Source organism: Gambusia affinis, linkage group LG17 (assembly GCF_019740435.1).
Source record: "Gambusia affinis linkage group LG17, SWU_Gaff_1.0, whole genome shotgun sequence".
Classification (NCBI taxonomy): Eukaryota; Metazoa; Chordata; class Actinopteri; order Cyprinodontiformes; family Poeciliidae; genus Gambusia; species Gambusia affinis.
Window position 1 is genome coordinate 14,203,813 of NC_057884.1, and position 21,713 is coordinate 14,225,525.

General features: G+C 39.5%; 1 protein-coding gene across 1 annotated transcript; it reads right to left on the reverse strand.

Annotated features, from left to right (window-relative positions):
* Positions 1–2,520: 2,520 nt before the first annotated feature.
* On the reverse strand, positions 2,521–8,170 carry LOC122819273. The gene has a single exon (XM_044095873.1). The coding sequence runs from the start codon at positions 7,545–7,547 to the stop codon at positions 3,123–3,125; it is 4,425 nt and encodes a 1,474-aa protein (XP_043951808.1). The 5' UTR covers positions 7,548–8,170; the 3' UTR covers positions 2,521–3,122.
* Positions 8,171–21,713: the final 13,543 nt, after the last annotated feature.

Sequence of the window (21,713 nt, forward strand, 5' to 3'; positions counted from 1 at the left end):
GTGTCTGGTTACTTGTACTGGAGATCTTTTGGAGCATGTAAAATATCACTTAAAATATATGCAGTATGTGCATCAAGTCAATAAGTTACATTGGAGAAGGACAAAATTAACAGTAACCTCATAACGGAAAAATAGGAGTGTTATTGTAAAATTCTTTCACAAAATGTAAAAATGATTCAAGGGCTGAATAATCCTTTTCACGTATTTTTATTCTTATTTCAAGTTTTTCAACCCTGTGAAAAGCAATACCTGTTCTGTGATGTGTATATTATTAAAAAAAACTACAAAAATCAATTTTAATTTCAGGGCCAATAAGGTAAGAAAAAAAAGGAAAAGATACCATTGAGCATGGATAATAAAAAAAAAACACTGAGTAGCATTTTCACATTTGCCCACCTTTAAGTACAATTTAGTTGGAAGCAGCATTATACTTATGTTTTGCAGTGTTTATCAGTCCTGAATGTCTCTTTTTAAAAATAATGATGCAAACGGAATGATAAAATCTTTCTTCAGAAAAGACAAATTCATAGCCACTAGTTCAAGGTAATGAAATAAGTGTCACATGACACTTTAACAAGGGACGATAATAATATTTCTGATCGTACACCAGGACCAATCTGAACTGGATTGAAAAATGTGAGAAATTGGCAGTTAATATATGTATATGTGTACATCATATATACAGCAATATTTATACATTTACCCATGTGATGCACTTGTGTACAAACTGATTGGTGAGACAAGTGATGGTGACAGTCTGAAGCCTGAAGCTACTGATGAGTGTCAGACAGTTGAAGGAGAACAGCTGAATTTGTGGAGGACACATTTTGAATTGGATTTGAGTTGGATTGGATTGGATTGAATTGGAAATTTTGAATCCTCCCCCACCAGCGGAGCCAACTCACCACCAGGTAGTGGTCAGTGGACAGATCCGCACCTCTCTTCACCCGAGTGTCCAAGACATACGGCCGCAGGTCCGATGAAACGATGACAAAGTCAATCATCGAACTGCGGCCTAGGGTGTCCTGGTGCCAAGTGCACATATGGACACCCTTATGCTTGAACATGGTGTTCGTTATGGACAATCCATGACGAGCACAGAAGTCCAACAACAGAACACCACTCGAGTTCAGATCGGGGGGGCCGTTCCTCCCAACCACGCCCCTCCAGGCCTCACTGTCATTGCCCACGTGAGCGTTGAAGTCCCCCAGCAGAACAAGGGAGTCCCCAGGTGGAGCACTCTCCAGTACCCCCTCTAGGGACTCCAAAAAGGGTGGGTAACCTGAACTGTCATTCGGCCCGTAAGCACAAACGACAGTCAGGACCCGTCCCCCCACCCGTAGGCGGAGGGAGGCTACCCTCTCGTTCACCGGGGTAAACCCCAACGTACAGGCGCTGAGATGGGGAGCAACAAGTATGCCCACTCCTGCCCGACGCCTCTCACCTTGGGCAACTCCAGAGTGGAAGTATGTCCAGCCCCTCTCAAGGAGACTGGTTCCAGAACCAGAGCCATGCGTCGAGGTGAGACCGACTATTTCTAGCCGGAACCTCTCAGCCTCACACATTAGCTCCGGCTCCTTCCCCACCAGAGAGGTGACATTCCACGTCCCAAGAGCTAGCTTCCTCAACCGAGGATTGGACCGGTTGCGGAAGCAAGCTCTCCTGCCAACATCTTTCAAGTGTTTGCTTGCTCAAGGATAGTGCTTTTCTGCCCTAGAGCAGTTTTTTCCTGCTCCAGGGAGGTGTTTTTCTGCCAGAGTGCTGTGTTTTCCTCCTTCAGGGTGGTGTTTATTTGCTCCAGGGTGGTGCTTTTCTGTCTCAGGGCAGTGTTTTCCTGTTCCAGGGCGGTATTTTTTTGCTGCAAGGCACTTTTTTCCTGCTCCCTGGCGGTGTTTTTCTGACCCAGGGCAGTGATTTTCTTCTCCAAGGCAGTGGTATTCTGCTCCAAAGCAGTCTTTTCCTTCTCCAGGGCAGAGTTTTTCTGCATTTCTAAGGCGGTATTTTTCTGTTTCAGGGTGGTCAATTCCTTCTCCACGGCAGTGTTTGTCAGACCCTGAAGGGCGGCATTTTCCTGCTCCAGGGCAGCCTTTTCCTTCTGTAGCGCAGTTTCCAATGTCTTAGGTCGGTCTCCTTCAAGATCCATTCGATTTTCAGCTGGGCTTCTCTATTTAACAGTTCGTCGGAATCAGAAGTTGGCTGCCAGTACTCTTTCTATTCCCTGGTGGTGTTTTTCTGACCCAGGGCAGTAATTCTCTTCTCCAAGGCAGCCTTTTCTTGTTCTAAAGTGAGTATATAATTGTCTAATGCAGTATTTTTTTGCAGCAGAGCACTGCACTCTTTTTGCTGGGCCATGTTTATTTCTTGTAAGAACTCATATTTCTCTTGTAAGGAATTTCTTTCTTGTTGGAAATAGTTGCTTTCTTCTTCCAATGTGTTATTTATTTGCTTTAAGAGAGCTATTTCCTGCTTCTTAGTATTGTTGTCCCTTTCTGTTACGGTCCGTCCAGTAAGGCACAAGGACAAAGGCATATATAAAAATATACTTTCTATTTATTTTTCCAAACTTTCTTCAAGAAGAGACATTCAACATCAAATCTCAAAAATATAACAAAATGGGCCCAAAAGAAATCAACTAAAGCATACCTAACTCAGGATAACAAACCAAAACTGACTTCACACAATGAACACACAGGGGAATTTAAACACAAAGGCTAGCCTACACACACAAGAAGGGGTGGGAGATGAGGCAAAGACAAACAATGTATAAACATAAACAATTAATTTAAACCAACATATTTTAACTACAACACCATAACAAACACAAATCAAACCTAACATCAAAATATTTAAGGACTTATGCTATAACTAGAAAGAGGAAAGTTCTTCAACATCAGGTCCCCTGCTTCCAGCAGCCTGATGGTTTGTTCCACTTCCTGGTTTGCCTTTCAACCAGTCTTCTCCCTCAGCCAGTCCTTCAACTCAGCAAAACAAAATCGTTAATAATTATAATAAACAAAAGGTATTTACTAAATGTGTGCACCCATAATAGTAAACAACCTAAAACAATAAACACACAAACAAATGAAATTATAAATGTATTGTATAAAACATTTAAATAAATACTAACACTGGGTTAATTGTGGAGGAACCTCCACACACTCCCCCTCTTCTGGAAGGTCCATGGGCCAGCGTGACAGGTAGTCGGCAGTAGTGTTCAGCTTCCCAGGGATGTGATGGACGTCAAACTGAAATGGTTGCATCGCCAGGTACCAGCGGGTTATCCTGCTGTTTGAGTCTTTCATTCTTTCAAGCCATTTCAGAGCCTTATGATCCACTTCTAGGATGAACCGTGTCCCCAATAGGTAATATTTAAGTGAATCTAAGGCCCACTTCACAGCTAGGCACTCCTTTTCTATGGTAGAGTATCGAGTTTCTCTTGGGTAGAGCTTTCTGCTTATAAAAGCAATAAGATGACGTTCCCCGGGAGGCCCTTGAAGCAGCACTGCACCCAGCCCACGCCCAGATGCATCCGTTTGCAAAATAAATGGCTGGTCAAAGTCAGGGCAGTGTAATGTTGGAGGTCCACTTAAGGCTCCTTGGATGTCCTTAAATGCACTCTCTGCTTCCTCCGACCACTGAAGCTGATTGGGTCTCTTGGGACTGGTCATATCTGTAAGCATAGCAGCTCTGGCAGAAAAGTTAGGAATGAACTTATGGTACCAACCCGACATCCCAAGAAAGGATTTTAGCTGTGTCCTGGTCTGCGGCAGAGGACATGACTGAATTGCTTGAACCTTCTGGATCTGAGGTTTGATGACTCCATTGCCAATAATATGGCCGAGATATTGAACTTCCTTCTTGGCAAGGGTGCATTTAGCTGCATTAACAGTCAGACCTGCAGCATGAAGAGACTCAAAAACAGCCTTAAGATGATGCAAATGGTCCTCCCAGCTTTTACTGTAGATGACAATATCATCTAAATAAGCAGATGCAAAGTTTGAAAAACCCCCCAGTACCTTATCCATAAGTCTCTGGAAGGTTGCAGGTGCTCCATGAAGCCCAAAAGGCATGACAGTGAACTGATAGAGGCCCCAAGGTGTCCGGAAAGCTGTCAGCTCACGAGACCTGTTGGTAAGGGGAACCTGCCAATAACCTTTAGAGAGGTCAATGGTGGTAAGATATTTTGCTCTTCCAAGACAGCAAATCAAATCATCAATACGAGGAGTTGGATACGAGTCAAACTTGGAAACAGAGTTCAAATAACGGAAGTCTATACAGAACCTCATGGTGCCATCCTTTTTTGGTACAAGGACAATAGGATTACACCAGTCACTGTGGGAAGTCTCAATGATGCCCAGAGAAAGCATTAATTCAATCTCCTCTTTTAAAGGGCCAAGGAGACGCTCCGGGATCCTGTAACTTCTTCGTTTCACAATTGCGTTTTCTTTCAAACGAATATCATGTTTAATATAATCAGTTCGTCCAGGATTAGCATGAAACACATTGATGTTACAAAGGGCTCTCACTTGCAACTGCTGCTCTGGGGAGAGATGACTCAGGTCAAAAACAAAAGCTGATGGTAGAGGCAAATATTGTTCTTCCACCTCCTCATCTGATACATTTCTAATGAAAAATACATCTTGCTTCCCCTCAGTCCTTGAGACCCACTCCTTTAGCAAGTTAATGTGAAGAACTCTTGTACTGCGTCTCTGATCTGGAGTACAAATTTTGTAGGTGGTGGGTCCCAGCTTTTGAACAACCTCATATGGACCCTGCCATTGAGCTAAAAACTTGCTGTCATCAGTAGGTAGCAGTACCAATACCTTTTGACCTGGTTCAAAACTTCTCTCATGAGCAGTCTGATCATACCAGGTTTTTTGCTTCTGTTGGGAGAGACGCATATGTTCCTGAGCCAATGAGGTCATCTTTTCCAACTTCTCTCTCATCTGGAGGACATAAGAAATTGTATTTACAGGTTCTTTTGCAGGTTTCTCCCCTTCCCACCTTTCCTTCAACAGAGCCAGTGGACCTCGCACCTCATGTCCAAAAAGCAACTCAAAAGGGGAAAACCCAGTAGAGGCTTGGGGTACCTCCCGATATGCAAACATGAGGTAAGGGAGCCACTGATCCCAATCAGACCCAGCTTCATTGATAAACTTACGAAGCATGTTCTTAAGAGTCTGATTAAACCTCTCTGTGAGTCCATCAGTTTGAGGGTGATATGGGGTGGTTCTCAGTCCCCTAATGCCAATCAATTTATAGACATCCTTCAGTAATTTGGACATAAAATTTGTCCCTTGATCAGTCAGTATTTCTTTGGGGAACCCCACTCGTGAAAAAAATTGAACCAGGCAAAAAGCAACAGTTTTAGCTGTGACAGATTTCAAAGGGAACACTTCTGGATACTTTGTTGCGTAATCAGTGATAACCAACATAAATCGGTTACCTGATTTGCTCTTCTCCACTGGACCCACAACATCCATGCCCAAACGTTCAAATGGTGTATTTATAATAGGAAGAGGCTGAAGAGGTGCTCTCACTGCAAATCTGTTGGATGTTTTTTGACACTGAGGACAACTCCTGCAAAAATTGGCAACATCCTTTTGTAATCCAGGCCAGTAAAAACACTGTTGGATTCGGGCTATTGTTTTATGTTTCCCCAGGTGGCCAGCCCAGGGAATTGAATGGCCCAAAGTTAATACTGGTTTTCTGGCTTTTCTAGGTAACACAAGCTGATGTACTTCCCCATGTCTCCTATAGAGGATGCCATTTTGCATGTGAAATTCCTCTGCAGTTCCACCTTCTTCCACTCTCTTAATAAGGTCAGCCAGACTTCTATCCTGGTGCTGCAGCTCACTAATATTATCAGGAATTTCAAAGTCTAGCTGTACCTCAGGTTCAGGTAACACAGGAGAGGCCGTGGTATGTTTGAATTTTTCCTGCTTGCGCTGTGCACGAGACTTCCGTTCTTTAGTTTGACCCTCTTCAATCTCAGCCCCATAAAATGGCAAGGCCCTTAGGCTGGGTTCATCTTCCCCAGAGGTCTTTGCCTGGGACCGTGTGAGCACAAAATTGCACATTTTAGAAGCATTTATTAGGTCAGTGAGAATTGGAAGATCATTACCCAAGACAACAGGAAAAGATAATTTATCCATAACACCCACATTTAACAGGTAAACATGTCCTTGCACTCTCATATAAATGTCTGCTGTTGGATATTGTTTTTCATCCCCATGAACACAGCAGATGGGTATTGTTTCAGAGGTGCAAATACTATGTGGTGGGACATACCTGCGATGTACCAATGACTGGGTGCTTCCTGTGTCAATCAGGGCTTTGACCTTCTGCCCATCTATCTCCACAGTAGTCTGCATCAGTGGCTGGTTTTGTCTGTTCAATACATGATTTTCTCTGGGTACAAAACACATCTGAGAAAGTTTTGCAGGATTTTGAGGACACATGGGCTTTATATGGCCCTCCTGCCCACATAAATAGCAGATGGGTTTTTTCAAAGATTTTGTTTGATTGGGGAGAAAACATTTTTCTTTTCCAGACAGCTTACTCACATTTCCAGTTTGATTGGTGTTACCAAAACCCGGAATAAACTCTCTTTTTGCAGCTCTAAAAGCCCACGATTGAGTCTTTCTACGGGCCGCCACAAAAGCATCTGCCAAGGAAACTGCTTCGGCTGCATCTTTTGGGTTTCGTTCCTTAATCCAAACTTGGAGTTCTGGAGACAACATTCGGAAATACTGTTCAAGAATTATGACATCATTCACTTCTTCAACAGTCTTACCTCGGGGCTGAACCCATTTTCCATATAGTTCTTTAAGTCTCACATATAGCTCCTTGGGGGACTCATTTGGCTCCACATAAAGAGAGCGGAACCTCTGTCGGTAAGTCTCGCTGTTAATTTCATATTTCTGTAAAATAGCAGCTTTAACATTATTATAGTCCATTGATTCATCCATATCCATATGTACATATGCACTCCTGGCTTTACCAGTCAATAATGGAATCAATTGAAATGCCCAGTCCTTTTTTGGCCATCTGCACACACAAGCTATCCTTTCAAAAGTTATAAGGAAATGTTCAATATCATCCTTCTCAGTTAGCTTTTGCAGTTTCGGTTCTTTAAACAAACATGTAGCAACTGAGTCACCTGGCTTGCCAGAAGACGGTGCAGGTGCTGGTGATGAGCAATCATCATCATCATCATCCCTCAAGCCTGGAGAAGAGGGGGCGTGGTCTTGCACAAAAGGCCTCAGGCCTGCAGAAGACTGGGCCTGAAACTCCTCTTGAAACAAACTGAACTGTTGTTGGAAAACCTTAAACCGATGATCTTGACGTGCCATCTCCTTCTCCCATTGTATCTCTCTAGCTTTCTGTTGTCCAATGTGGCCCTGCAGGATCCCAACCAAGTCAGATATGGTCGGCTCTCTCCCCTCGTCAACCTCTTCACCAGCTGCACCACACTGCTCCTGCTCTGTGTCCGCTTCCTTGTCTGATGGAGCTGACTTGCCTTTCCCACCTCTGGCTCCTCTCATGGTTTAGGGTTTTCTTCTTTTAAATCAATAAATATACCTTTGTCCTTAACTGGAGGATCCCACTCCTGACACCAATTGTTACGGTCCGTCCAGTAAGGCACAAGGACAAAGGCATATATAAAAATATACTTTCTATTTATTTTTCCAAACTTTCTTCAAGAAGAGACATTCAACATCAAATCTCAAAAATATAACAAAATGGGCCCAAAAGAAATCAACTAAAGCATACCTAACTCAGGATAACAAACCAAAACTGACTTCACACAATGAACACACAGGGGAATTTAAACACAAAGGCTAGCCTACACACACAAGAAGGGGTGGGAGATGAGGCAAAGACAAACAATGTATAAACATAAACAATTAATTTAAACCAACATATTTTAACTACAACACCATAACAAACACAAATCAAACCTAACATCAAAATATTTAAGGACTTATGCTATAACTAGAAAGAGGAAAGTTCTTCAACATCAGGTCCCCTGCTTCCAGCAGCCTGATGGTTTGTTCCACTTCCTGGTTTGCCTTTCAACCAGTCTTCTCCCTCAGCCAGTCCTTCAACTCAGCAAAACAAAATCGTTAATAATTATAATAAACAAAAGGTATTTACTAAATGTGTGCACCCATAATAGTAAACAACCTAAAACAATAAACACACAAACAAATGAAATTATAGATGTATTGTATAAAACATTTAAATAAATACTAACACTGGGTTAATTGTGGAGGAACCTCCACACTTTCCAATGCAGTATTTTTCCTCTCCAGTTCTATATTTTTCTCTGTCAACATTTTGATTATAAGAGCTTGCTTTTTATTTTTGTCTTTGCTACATTTTAACTGGACCAGAGTCTCGTCTGTAGATCCCAAGATTGTCGATCGCTCTTCTGACATTTGCTCAATCTCATCCAAGATCCATTCAAAACCCAGCTGAGTTTCTCTATCTAAGAGTTCGTCTGAATCAGAAGTTGGCTGCAAGTCCATTTTTGATTCTGTTTTCTCTTCGAATTAATCCTCCTAAATGACTTCTTTGTTAGAAAGGTCTGTGTTCACTGACTGACAAAAAATGAGAGCAGAGCATATTTCTGACCCAAGGCAGTGATTTTCCTTTCCAATGCAGTGGTATTTTTCTCCAGTGCAGCCTTTTCCTGCTCCAAGGCGAGGATAAAATTCTCCAACACAGTGCTTTTTTGCTGTAGAGCGGTGCATTTCTGCTTCTCGGCCATGTTTATTTGCTGCAAGAAGGTATTTTTCTCCTCTAAAGAGGTTTTCTCCTGCTCAAAAAAGTTGCTTTCTTCTTCCAATATGGTGTTTATCTGTTTTAAGAGGGATATTTCCTGCTTCACAGTATATTTTTCCTTTTCCAAGGCAGTGTTTTTCTGCTCCAATTTTATATTTTCCTCTTTTAACATTTTGATTAGGTCAACTTGCTTCTTAATTTTTTCCTCTCTTCTTCTTAGTTGGAACTTTATTTCCTCTCTTGATTCGAAAAGTGCCATTCTCTCTTCTGACATTAGGTCGGTCTCCTCCAAGATACATTGGATGCTCAGCTGGGCTTCTCTGTTTAACAGTTCGTCGGAATCAGAAGTTGGCTGCCAGTTCATTTTTGATTGTGTTTTCTCTTCGAATTAGTCCTGCTATATGACTTCTCTGTTAGAAAGGTCTGTGTGATACAGCTTGTACAGTTTAAAGTGATAAACAGAGTCCACTTCTCAAAATCCCGTCTTTCTAAAATTTTTCCTTCAATTTTGGACCAGTGTGACCGGTGCCGGACCTCTCCCTGCAACTTAAGTCATATGTTTTTCTTTTGTCCAAGTTTACAAAAATTTTGGGACTGTGTCTTTTCCACACTCTCAGGGGTTTTTGGAATCCAGATCCGAAGAGATCCACTAATTGCCATTTTTGGAGTTCCAGTGACCTCAATTAATCTGTTGCCCCAGCAGGGGGAGGTCTTGGCTTTCTGTTCTCTCCTTGCCAGGCGATGTATTTTACTCTGCTGGAAATCTCCTATACCTCCATCTACTTCTCAGTGGCTTAATACTGTTAGATCATGCTTAAAGATGAAGAAGATTCTATTGACAGTAAGAGGTAATTCAGCTAAATTTACTCACAAGTGGGCACCTCTTATGACATACATAAAAGCTCTGCCTTTATAATGTATAGATAGATGTGATTGACCCTTCATGTCATGTGACTTAAATTTACAGAATAATTGAGTGAAGAGTTGTTGCCTTTTAGCTTCTCAATGCCGTCCAACCCCCCCTCCAACCCACGCATATTTTTTATTTGCTTTATTTATTTATTTATTTTTTGGTTGTTAATGTATTTTTTTAAATTTTTATTTTATGTAATTATACTTATTTGGTCCTGTTTTTGTTATGTTAATACAGGGATTTATGTTCGCTACGGGGAAAGGGAAGAGAAGGGGGAAAGGGGAGAAGAAAGAGGGAAGGGGAAAACAAAACAAAAAATAGAAGTCATGTAAGCTTTGTACAATGTATGTAACATCAATATCTGTATGATCTCCTGATGCGCAAATAAATGATACATAGTGGGAAAAAAAAAAAAAAAGAAAAAAAAAAGAAAGGTCTGTGTGCACTGACTGAAGAAAAATAAAACCAATGCATATTTTCAAAATGCAGCTTTGTGATGCGCCCTTTGGCGCGAATCCAGTTTTTGTATTACCTTGTGTTGTTAATGTTATGGACTAACGTATTTATTCGAATAACTGATACTAGCTTGGTTAAAAAGTGTGGCGAATGACTGGGGGTCTTTGCCCGCATAGGAAACCCTATAAATTCTAGACTCTGACAGATATATATAGTGCACAAAATCCGTGAAGGACGTACGAAGTCCTTGCGCAAAATTTCGTGGAAATAGGTGGACGGAGCCTGGTGCGGTGCTGTTGTAAACAAAAATTACTCCATTAGGTATTAAATAATAATAAACAAAATTGATCAATCGACTTTTATTTGGATAGTAAATTTCAGAGAAATAAGATTCCTCAGTGAATCAAATCTTGTTTGGAAAACATGGTTCAACATGGACTTAACACTTACAATAACGTTATATTGAGTTCTCACTTCTTTGTAATTGGAAAGGACAGCGGAGTCCTTCTCAATGCTTAAATTCCGTAAACAGTGTGACTGTGAGTGTGATTGGAGGTGTAAATACCGCTTGGTATTTTATCTCATATAAAACGGTAGGATTGTTGCCAGCAAGCCTGTTTTGGATGCAGACGCAAAGAACCTCCCACTCGAAAGTGTGGAAGTGGAGGTTGTCACTGCAGGTATTTTTAATTGCTGGCCTACTAAAAGATCTCCAGTTTTTAGGATTTCTGGGAGTCAACAAACTGGACCAAATTTTATATATTAAAAGAAAATATAAAATTTTCTTTTAAAATGGGGAAAGGTTTCAGCAAAGGTCAGCCCACAGACAGCTTATAAACAAATGACTGGAAATATGTCGAAAATCAGGATACGCATAGAATAAAACTTAGATGACTGGATAACAAATTATAATTTTCACAGCTGTCTACACTCACAAAAACTAACTGTACTGCAGGATAAAATAATACATACGACAACTACAGAATAAGCCAAGACAGTGAGAAAATGGAGGATTATGACAAATACGTATTGGTAAATAAGTAGATGACTAAATGAGAATAATTTAAATGAATGAATATATAAATTAGTATGTACGATAAACAAATATAATAAAATACAAAACCTACAGCATATGGTTGGAAACTGTCCTGAGAAACACCGCACCCAAGTGTGATTAGGGTTAACTCCGAGTGTGTCAGACTCGGATTATGAAACATCTGTCTCCTAAATTTAATGTAGTGACTGACATGGACATTGAAAGGTTTTGCTAAATTTATATGGGTTACTGTTCATAGATAATATTAACCTTCAAATTGCTTTATCGGTTGGGGAAATGATCATTTTTGTGTGACATTTATGCATGTGGAAATATCCATAGGGAATCACTGTTATACGACAGGGATTACAGCACAACTCTGTCATTAAACTAGAAAATAATGGATCGCCAGGACAGAGCTGCTGCTCCTCCTGCCGACTCTTTTCAGGAACCCATTTTGCAAATGGTGGAGAAACTACAGCGTGATGTGGAAACTTTGACCACACGCGTTTCAAATTTATCGGGTAATTTGGAAGCTCTGTCTGTACATTCTGAGAACAAATCTGCTCACGCTAGGGGCGACCCGGAATTGAACTGTTGTCACCATACGAAAGGGGACTTGAATTTGTTCCATGATTTGCGGGTCTCTCAGGATGGGGGGAGAGAGGTGGAGAAGGAGCTGGACGATCTTAAGAAACAAATTCATAAGCTGCAATTAGGTGAAGCTCGACAGAAATTTCATCTTGCAAAACAGGAGCGGAAGGAGGCTACAGCTGTGTTAAAAGCTGCTGCTCAATCAGTTCCTGTTCTGGGTCAGGCTCCTGTTGCAGTGACACAACCTGGTCCCCACGTATATGCGGCTCCAGGGTGGCGTGGGGGCAGGAAGGGGGCGCCCGCGTGGTCGGGTGTGCGAAAAGGGGGTGTACAAGGCGGGAGACGCAGGGACAGGTGTTTCTATTGTGGCGAGGACGGTCACTGGGTTCAACAGTGCCCTCACTATACACTGGCTGCTGCACGGGTTGATGTGTCGCCGCACCTGCTGTCACAACAACATCCGGGTGCTGCATTTCTTCCGCAACGTCCTGGACAATACTTTCAGGCTGGAGAACCTGTGTCAGGGAGTTTTTGCAGATCCCCTGCTGGATGTGACAGTTGATGGACAACCTTGCCATTTTTTGGTGGATACAGCAGCGACTTCTTCCACCATGAATGCTGTCATGCCTTTACATACCCTCTCTGATTGGACAATATCAGTGGTTGGTTTTTCTGCGGTGAGACAACCTCTAGACGTCTCCACATCCCTGTACACGGTGTGGCCGGACGATAAATGACACATCCTTGTTTTGTCCTGATGGATCTTCCCTTGCCTGTTCTCAAAGTTTATACACATGGACAATTTTTGCTCCAACAAGTCGAGGGGCATCTGGCTGATATATACTGGGGCCTTTTTACAGCCGGAACAGACTGACCATGCTGGGATCCTGTCTTGTTTTCTGCTTTGGAAGCCCTGGTTTCAAGCGCTTGCTCCGTGTGGACCCCCCTGATCTTCCCTGCGCCGCTTTGTTTTATGGCCAAGCCCTAGTGACACCGGAGGGGGTTGCTGCTGCAGTAGTCTGACCTGGGTTTAGTCGTTTTGGTTTATCCTGCATGATGAAGCAGTTCCACATATTTCTTTGGAAGTTGAGGGGCGTGGTAAAACGCTTCCTTGTAGTTTCACACTGGCAGATTATTGTGGTTCCTGACCTTTTTTTCTCTCTTTCTCTCCTTCTACGAAGCACATACTCACTACAGTGTTCAGCTGTGACCTCTGTGGTCCTGGAACATCTTCAACTTCCTGGGTACATTGGAGGGGGTTTGACTGATAATCTCCACTATTCTATTTGGATGTTTCTGTAACAGGACTCAACCTTTTTGCGGTCCTGCAGCAGGTGTAGAAAATGATTCTAAAATAATAACATCTGATCTACAAGCTTCTCCTTTGGGAGGTAAAAATTTGAGCAATAAATTATATGGAAAATGTTAAAAGTAAATTTTTAGCATCAAAATGCTGAATCGAATTGGTAAACATGCTTTGGCAAACATTAGTAAAATTTTCTAGGAAAAGGTGGTAAAAGAAAATATATTTCTTGACATGTTTTACATATGTACAAATAATAATTTCGTGGTGTGATCTTTCTAGGGGCATTTTCTAGCTAAATATTCAAATTCATGTTTTGATGAGAACAAGTCTGTGTTGTTAAATTAACACGGAATGTTTTAATAAATTCTCTAAGGTGAGTGAGTAATCCAGTAGGTTAAAATCATGCTACAAATAATTAATCTATTTGTTTTGTAAGTTTAACTTTCAGAAAAAGGGCAGAGAATTTTGACAAAACAAAATAATGAAGATAAAGGTTAACTATGAAAATTATTAAATTATCCTGAAAATAAAATAAAATGAGAAGGAAAAGGTCTTTAAACTATTAAGTTTTGCAAATAAGCGGACATTTAAAGGGTTTTTTCTGATTGAAGGAATTGGTTTATAATTAAATTAAAATCTCACATTAGACTTTTTGAGCTCTTCTCTGTTTTTTTTTTTTTAACTCTTATTCATAGGGGAGCTCTAAACCCTCAGGAATTTCTCATTAATGTGGAGACTTGATAATCACAGCACTGTTCATCTTTGGCAAATCCCCTCTCCATTTGACTGAGCAGGTCTGCATGTTCTCTCCACATCACGTTAATAAACTCAGTCTAGAAATTGTGATCTTTGTGAAGCTCGGTCGCTCTTAATGTACACAGATACAGTATGCAGAATATATAAGAGTTGGCTTGTGGAGCTGGTAATGACTCAGGCATAAAAATGTCTTGTGATTACAATATAAAATACTGGAGGCGAGCCTTTATTTTATAACCTTTCGAGCCAGATGAAAGACATGATTAAACGAGCTGGTATCATGATAAATTAGATTTTTCATCCTGGTTCTGTGATAAGAAAAAAATGGATCCAGAAAGTGAGGTTTTCATGTAGAACAAACCCGGAGAACCAATCCTGCGAACAGGCCCAGTTAGGTTTGTCAGGGGTGATGTTCAGAAATACAGTTAACCTATTATTGGACAGTCTATTTTAAATTCACTAATATCATCAAGTCAAAAAGCGATGAGTGTTAAGGTGTTTAAATTAAGAGGGTGAGCAGCAGCTGCACGGGGGGGGGTGCTGGTGAATATAGCAGAGCTGATTTCCATATAAACACATCTGGGTAATATTCAGTGAGATATTCACATGGAATAGAGCCAAAACAATTTATGCACAAAGAGGGACTTTTATAGAAAAAAAGGCAGCTACGGCCATTTTAAATTCAGCATTACCTTTAAACATTTAAAAATGAATATAAAGTGTAATAAAATGGATATTACCATCACTGAGGGTTTTTTTAAAGCTTTGCATGAGACTGAGAGAACCTATTATTAAAGCAAAAAATAAAGATGGTCATTCATAGCAATAACAAAATGTAATGCATATGAGGTTATTGTTCTGCACAACAAAGATATTTCTTGCTTCTGTTTGTTGTTTGCTTCACATCCTCTATATTACTTCACCAGAAAATCATTTCATTAACATGAGAAAACTAAAGTACCATTTTTTTAACCAAAGGAGTTCTATCAAAAGAACAAGGAGAAAAATAGTTTGGCTTCTGCGGTGCAGAGAAGCTACAACATAAAACTATATCATTAATATAGTTTAATGATATTAAGCTATATTAAACCATATAGTTTAATATCATTAAACTATATGGTTGTATATGAGGCCTCATGTTTGCTCACCAAACTTTTGATGAGGAGGCTGGGAGCCAGTCATCGCACACCTGGGAAAGTCAGTCACTTGAACCATTGATGAGTGACGGTGCAGTTAAAAGAAAATGACACCGTTACTCATCAATGATTCAAGTGAGTGATTTCTGGTTTTTGCTGCTTAAACTACACTTTCAAAGTGCTCCACCCTGTTTTTGCAGTATATGAATAAACATATAAATACTGTTTAAAATGTCCCAGTTTTACTCACTCCCCGTCGCAGCCATTTACAATTTTGTTGTATGTAAGCACGATGTGGCGTTAAATGAGTTTGATTTTGCATATTAAAAAATAGCCAATAGCTGAATCAGTATTTGTTTGCAATTTTGTAAACAAATCCAGCTAACAATTTTTGATCTACCAATAGAAGGAATCTCACATGTACATATAGCTGTATATTAAATTGTGGGAATCTCAATAGAAGTGCCTGGTATTTTCTTTATGTGAACTCAATTCCACATTGATTAGGATGAACAAAGAAAATGCTGAGCTTGGTTATACAATGTGTTTCAGTTTAAGCATACAACATGATTCAATGAGACTTTATTTCTTTTCACGTGAGACTTCTTAATTCTTCTTATTACACGTTTCTCATTCCTTTTGTTTGATAAAAGAGCCCAGAGTTGCTTCTGATAACTTCTTCTATCTGATGCATTTTATATTCAGTTCTGGTTCCTACTATTGGATTACACGTCTGTGGATTTTCTTTGAATAAAAGTTTGTCCCATCAGTCATTAGCATTTTGTATTCTGATGGCATTTTGTAGATGAAGCTCTGTCTAATTTACAAAAGCATAGTCAGGATGTAATGTGTGGATTTCCTTTTAAAACATTTTTTTTTTGTAAACAATATGTTCTTGTAGCGGGAAATTCAGGCTGTACCGTCCAGGTTGTACACTGTATAAAGATGTGAAAATGTACTGTTTTGGGCCCCAGAGTTCAGATCTCAGAGGAAATCTGAGTCTAAAAATAAAAAATCGTGATACCTGGACAGGATAAAAACAGAGTGAGGGCAGTGGGAAAAGCTGGGAGGAGAGTTTTGGCTGTAGATCACCCATTAGAAGCTGAGAAATTGAGAGAAACACAAAGAACTCCCAGAGTGCCTGGGTTTATAGCTGAAGGTAAAACTTGTTCTGGACCATAGGCAGTAAACATAAAAAAATAAACAAGAAGAACGAAAGTAAACACAATTCCATGAAAGACTTTAACCTTTGGAGATTTTATCGTTTTTAAAACAACTTTAACAACTTTAGTTTATGTTGAATGTAAATGATCTGGATTGTTACTTTGTAGAGATGAGATATTTCTCTTTTTTTGAGTAAATCCATCCATCCATTTTCTTTACATCCTTGTCCCCAGTGGGGTGTGGAGGTGCTGGTTTTTATCTCCAGGTCATGTTCCCGGCGAGCGGCGGGGTCGCCCTGGGCGGGTCGCCAGTCTGTCCCAGCTTGTGAGTAAATGTAAAAAGCAATACTGATCCACAGATATGTTAACTGATGAAAATTAAATAAATCAAATATTTAAAAAATGAATTACTACGAATGTGTGTTTTTACCTTTTGGCCTTTTAACACTGTTTCTGTGTTAAGCCTCCTTTTCTGATTACTGACTTGGCCCAATGGACTGAATTGCAAATATTTTTTCCATTTCCAGCTTGGCAGTGGAGAATTGCTCAGAGAGAATATTTTTCAGTGGTAAATCGAGGAACAGAACTCAGAGGACTATCTGCATGTTCTTTATTTTTCTTTTTCTTTACTGACTAGGTGGGATAATTAAAATTTGTGGAAATTTTACTCAAAGCATCATGAAATGTATTTTTCATCTTCCCCAAACTATCCCTTTAGAGATGTATGTTGTTGTTGTTTTTTTTGTTCAGGATAAAACATAAACCCACTGTGAGCTCTGAAATTATCTGAATAGAAATAATATCAAAATATTTTGCAAAGACAACCACGGCTGTCCGCTGGCAGATATTTACCTCTCAATAGGCATTTCAATAATGCAGGAGTGAAAAATGTGCCCAGAAAAGATACAATATGAATAAAAAAAACACAAAACAAGAGGAGCCTGTTTCAGATTAGGGTCCATGCATGTATCAGGTTTTGTACTGCAGGATGACGATGTGTTTCACAACAACTATCTGACTACAGTGAACAATTGCTTTGTCTGAATCGGTTTTTCTTTTCTAACATTACAGATTATTGTATTTATAGCAACCTTCGGGGCCCGACTCAGCACGTTTAACAAGACACCAGCTTTGGGCTTCTCCTTTCCCTGCTCTGTTTCATCTTAATAAATGTAATTTCACACCCCACTGGTGCAGGAAGTCAGTCTCTCATGAACAAAATAAAACCCCTACCTCTTCCTCTCCATGCTTAGGGTGCTTTACTCTCTCACTCTTTCTAAATCAGTATTCAGATTAGTCTCTTCGATACTTTAAATCTACATGGGGGATGTTTCTTTCTCCTTGTGATTTTAAAAGCTGTCTTTAGCCTTTAATTTTGACCATCTTCAGCTGGAGTGAACAGTCAGATAGGAACTGAGTTGAATTCATTACTATCCTATGAGGGGAGAATAGCAACCAGAATGTTTTTAACAGGCATTGATTTCTTTTCAATCAACATTAGCTGAAAAATGGGAGATAATAGGAAAATGTTTTCATTCGACAAATGAAGAGCAGGATCCCATTCAGATAGAAAGAGCCTTGATTTTCTGTTTCAATTAATTCTTCCAGATGAGTCTCCAATTACAACACATTTCACAGTAGCTACCATCTGTCACTTCACTTTCTTTGCAGGGACCAAGTTTCCACCTGCTGCCTGTTACTGCATTATGCAAATGAAGCAACAAGTAGCAAACAAGCTTATTTTGTTTTATGTCCAAAACTACAGATGGATAGAAAAAACACTAAGAGCTGATTGGGAGATGATTAAGTGTTTAAAGTTCCTAAAGTTTTTTCTAAACAGGATTCTTATGGACATATGCTACATTTTCAGGCAAATGAAAACAAGCTTTTGAAAATATATTTATAGTACATATGTGCATTATCTAGCCCATAAAACCATTCCTCTTTTGTCAAGATAGTGAGAAAGCTGTTCACCTGTAGAGTCTATTTAACCTTTTTTTGATAAGAGTGCTGATCAGTCATTGATTATTCCTTATCAGATGGCTCTCGTTAAATTGCACTTAACACCAATCAGGTTGTTAATGTTAATAGTCTGACTCCATCTTCTCTGCTCCGTCTTTTCGCCTGAGGTCAAACAACCAGATGCTTTTACATGTTCTGAGATGAAAATTGAAAAAGCAGATGTTACGTCGGTAGAGTTGCTGCTTAGAAGTTTCCATGTGAAGTTTCTGCCTGGAGCTCTGTGAAGGTGCTTTTCAGAACCAACTTTTAACTCTGGTTCATTTTCAATTTGATGAACTTTTTGAATCAGTCTGAGAAGCTACATGAAGATATGTTTATGTTAAAAAGGTTTATTAGGTTCATGAAATATCTTTTACTTCTTAAAACACACAGTCAGGGTTTAACAGCAAACATTATGTGAAGTTAGAAGTAATCATGAACATGTTATGGATCTGAACAAAATCTTGTTGAACTCTAATATGAAAAGAATTTATTTAGATAATTTACATAATAAAAACCCAGAAATGTAATTGCAGGAAATCGATCCGTTTTTTTAGTTAAAAAACTGATGGATTTTTTTAAATAAATACTTGCAGGTTATAAAACATTCTAACAATCTGACTTTCATTACTTGTGGAAGGAAGAAAGGAAGGAAGGAAGGATGAATGGATAGAACCTATTATCTCCACACTACTGTGTCTCTTTGCATTTTTGTGCATTTTAATATGAATCATTATTGTCTACATTGTCACCAACTGCAGAGAAAGATAATTCAGAATGATGCAACCATCAGTGCTTATTTAATTGTCATTATTTTTAATAAGATAATGTGAAGTATAAAATGTCACCTGCTGCAGGAAAGCTGTTCTGTTCTTCTGTCTGTTACAGTAACAAATAAGCGTTTGGTTTGGTAAATTACAGGCCGTGACAGCAGGAGAAGCCATCCTTGTTTGTGTTAATTAGTCCTGCTCCTTGTGGACGGATTTGGTCATTGCTGAATAAACTGGTTGCAAATGAGTTTCTACAGTAAATAAGGACAATTAGAAGCTCATCAAACCCAAACACTGCCACCAGCAATTCTGCTTATTTACTACTTTTCCAGATGTGTCCACCTCAATAATAAAACTCAACCTGGAGTGCTGTGGTGGCGTGAGACCCACGTTTGGAGGCCTTGAGTCCTCGACATGGGTTCGATTCCCGGACCTAGTGACATCTGTCTCATGTCTTCCCCCCTTTCCTGTCAGCCTACTTTCAAGTAAGGGACACTAGAGCCCACAAAAGACCCCCTGGAGGGGAGGGGGAAAAAAACCAACCTGCTTTTTTAATATTAATAAATAAATCTTAGAGTTTCTAAGCTATAGATTAATTTTCCATTTAAGGACATGAACAGAAAGTGCAGAGATGACCTGCAGACTGTAGATATTTTTTAGATTTATGGGAAAATAAAAACATAGAACTCATGTTATCACACATTCTTTACCCAAATTACCAAATTTGTGTTTCTGCCTGTAGAGCCATTAAAATTTTATTTTTCTCCTAAGACTCTATGCTCATTTTGTGCAATTTTGCCTTGATTAAATCTGGTACATTGTTGGGGTTTTATTACGTCTTAAGTTCTGCCAGGGCAAGAAAGTATAATTACTTTTTTTTTTCACCAAAAAATTTGTTTCATGCCATATATTTTAAAATGACATAATTATGTATTTGTCTGCACCATTTACTTTGGCCCTGGCTCCTCTCAGTTTGCTCCTGATTGCATTTTGAATAGATCAGAAACAGCATTGTCTGTTTTTTTTAAAACTGTTTGCAGCATATTCTCCACAATAACATGCTGTCCTTAGTTCACCTGGAACAGACTAGATTTCTTCCATGCATCCTTGAATTAAACAGCCCTGTCCTCTTCTGGTCTTCTAGCGTCAGTCACATGCTCTTTTATCCATTTCTTTTATCTTTTCTTTGGGTTGTGTGATTGTCAGAGTAAAGAAAGCATCCTCCTGCTCCCATCAAATGTACATTCTCTGCAAGTAAAGAGAGGATGCAAAAGTTTTTATTGTTGTCCTGAAAGAAATGAAATTGTTTTAGGAATGTCATTAAAAGCATGAACTGTTTTCTCCAGCTGTAGTAAATCACCACTTCATCCCTTAAAATCTGATCTTCTATTAACATTTGCCTTAAGATTTCCTAGAGCCAACAAGCAATTGGCAGTGCCTTTCTACATGGCTTGCAAACTATTTTTTTATTTATTTTGTCACAAATATTAATCTTTTTAATGGAATTTTGTGTGATGAATCACCCAAAATGTTTGAATGGAAGGAAAGTGAAGCTTTCTTTTTTTTTTTTTTTTTTTGAATGAAAATCTGAGGTAGATCATATGAATTTGTATGTACCCCGTTTTTACTTTGGTACCGCTAAATACAACATTTAAAGTTTATAGAAGATCAAAGGTGGGATGTGTTATAAAACAATATTCCAACCTTTGAACATCTCAGTACCTTCAAACACCTCAGCACATTTCAGTTAATCATCTGAAATAAAGTATGGCATCTCTGCAGACCAACAATGCTGTCCAAGGAGAGTATTTATCAGAGAAACCATTCTGTCCTTCATAACTCCAGAGGAGCTGCAGGGCGACACAAATCATGTGAGAAACTTTTTCAGAGGAAAAAGTAGTCATGCACTTAGCAAACCTGCCCTTTTAAGTTATAGCGGCACATAGTGGCTGGTCAAAGGTTGCCACAAGTGAATATGTGGACAAACAAAGCACTTTAATTTTTAAAGAAAACATGGTTAATTTAAAAATAGGCCCACATCTAGCTCTAAACGTTTTTGATGCCCAATTTTACAAATTGTGTATTTTAAATCAGTCCAAACCACTGCAATTTCCAAAATCATAGATGACTTGAACATCTCACGCTGTGCCTGCTTATTATGTATTCTTGGTGACACCTGTCACATTAGACAACGGAACAAGACAGAATTCGTTATTTGTTGCAGACACAGAATTGCATCATGCTGATCAAACAGAGGTGCACATCCAACATTAATTGGGCCACAGCTACTAACAGATGTTGAAGTTTTGATTGTTAGAGTCGGGCTCTGAAAAGAAGACCAGGAGTTGTAACACTGCATCATTTTCCCAGAAATCTTCTGACAACTGTTTTTATTATATTATTTTTAACAGACCGTATTTAGTCAAAATGCAGTTGAATTAATTTTTTTTTTTTCTCGTTTAAGTTTCCCAGAGTTCATCTTTTGAACAAGACATTTCCTTTGATTCAGAGAACACACGCACGATTCTTTCTCCATAATGTTTGAAAGTACTTTTAGCACAGCATGAACATTGCAACAATAAACGGCAGAAATCTCGCGCATTAACTGTTCACCACTGAGATAATCTTGTGACTTGCATCTTGATAGGACAGGCTGCGTCTTGCAGCCTTTCTGGGAGTCTCATCAAATTGGAAGCGACTAAATGAGGTCTTCAGCAGATAGTCACAGAGGGCGGCATCGCCCCAAGTGAAAGACATGAATGGAGGCAGATCTTCAGACGTCGAATTTTGTG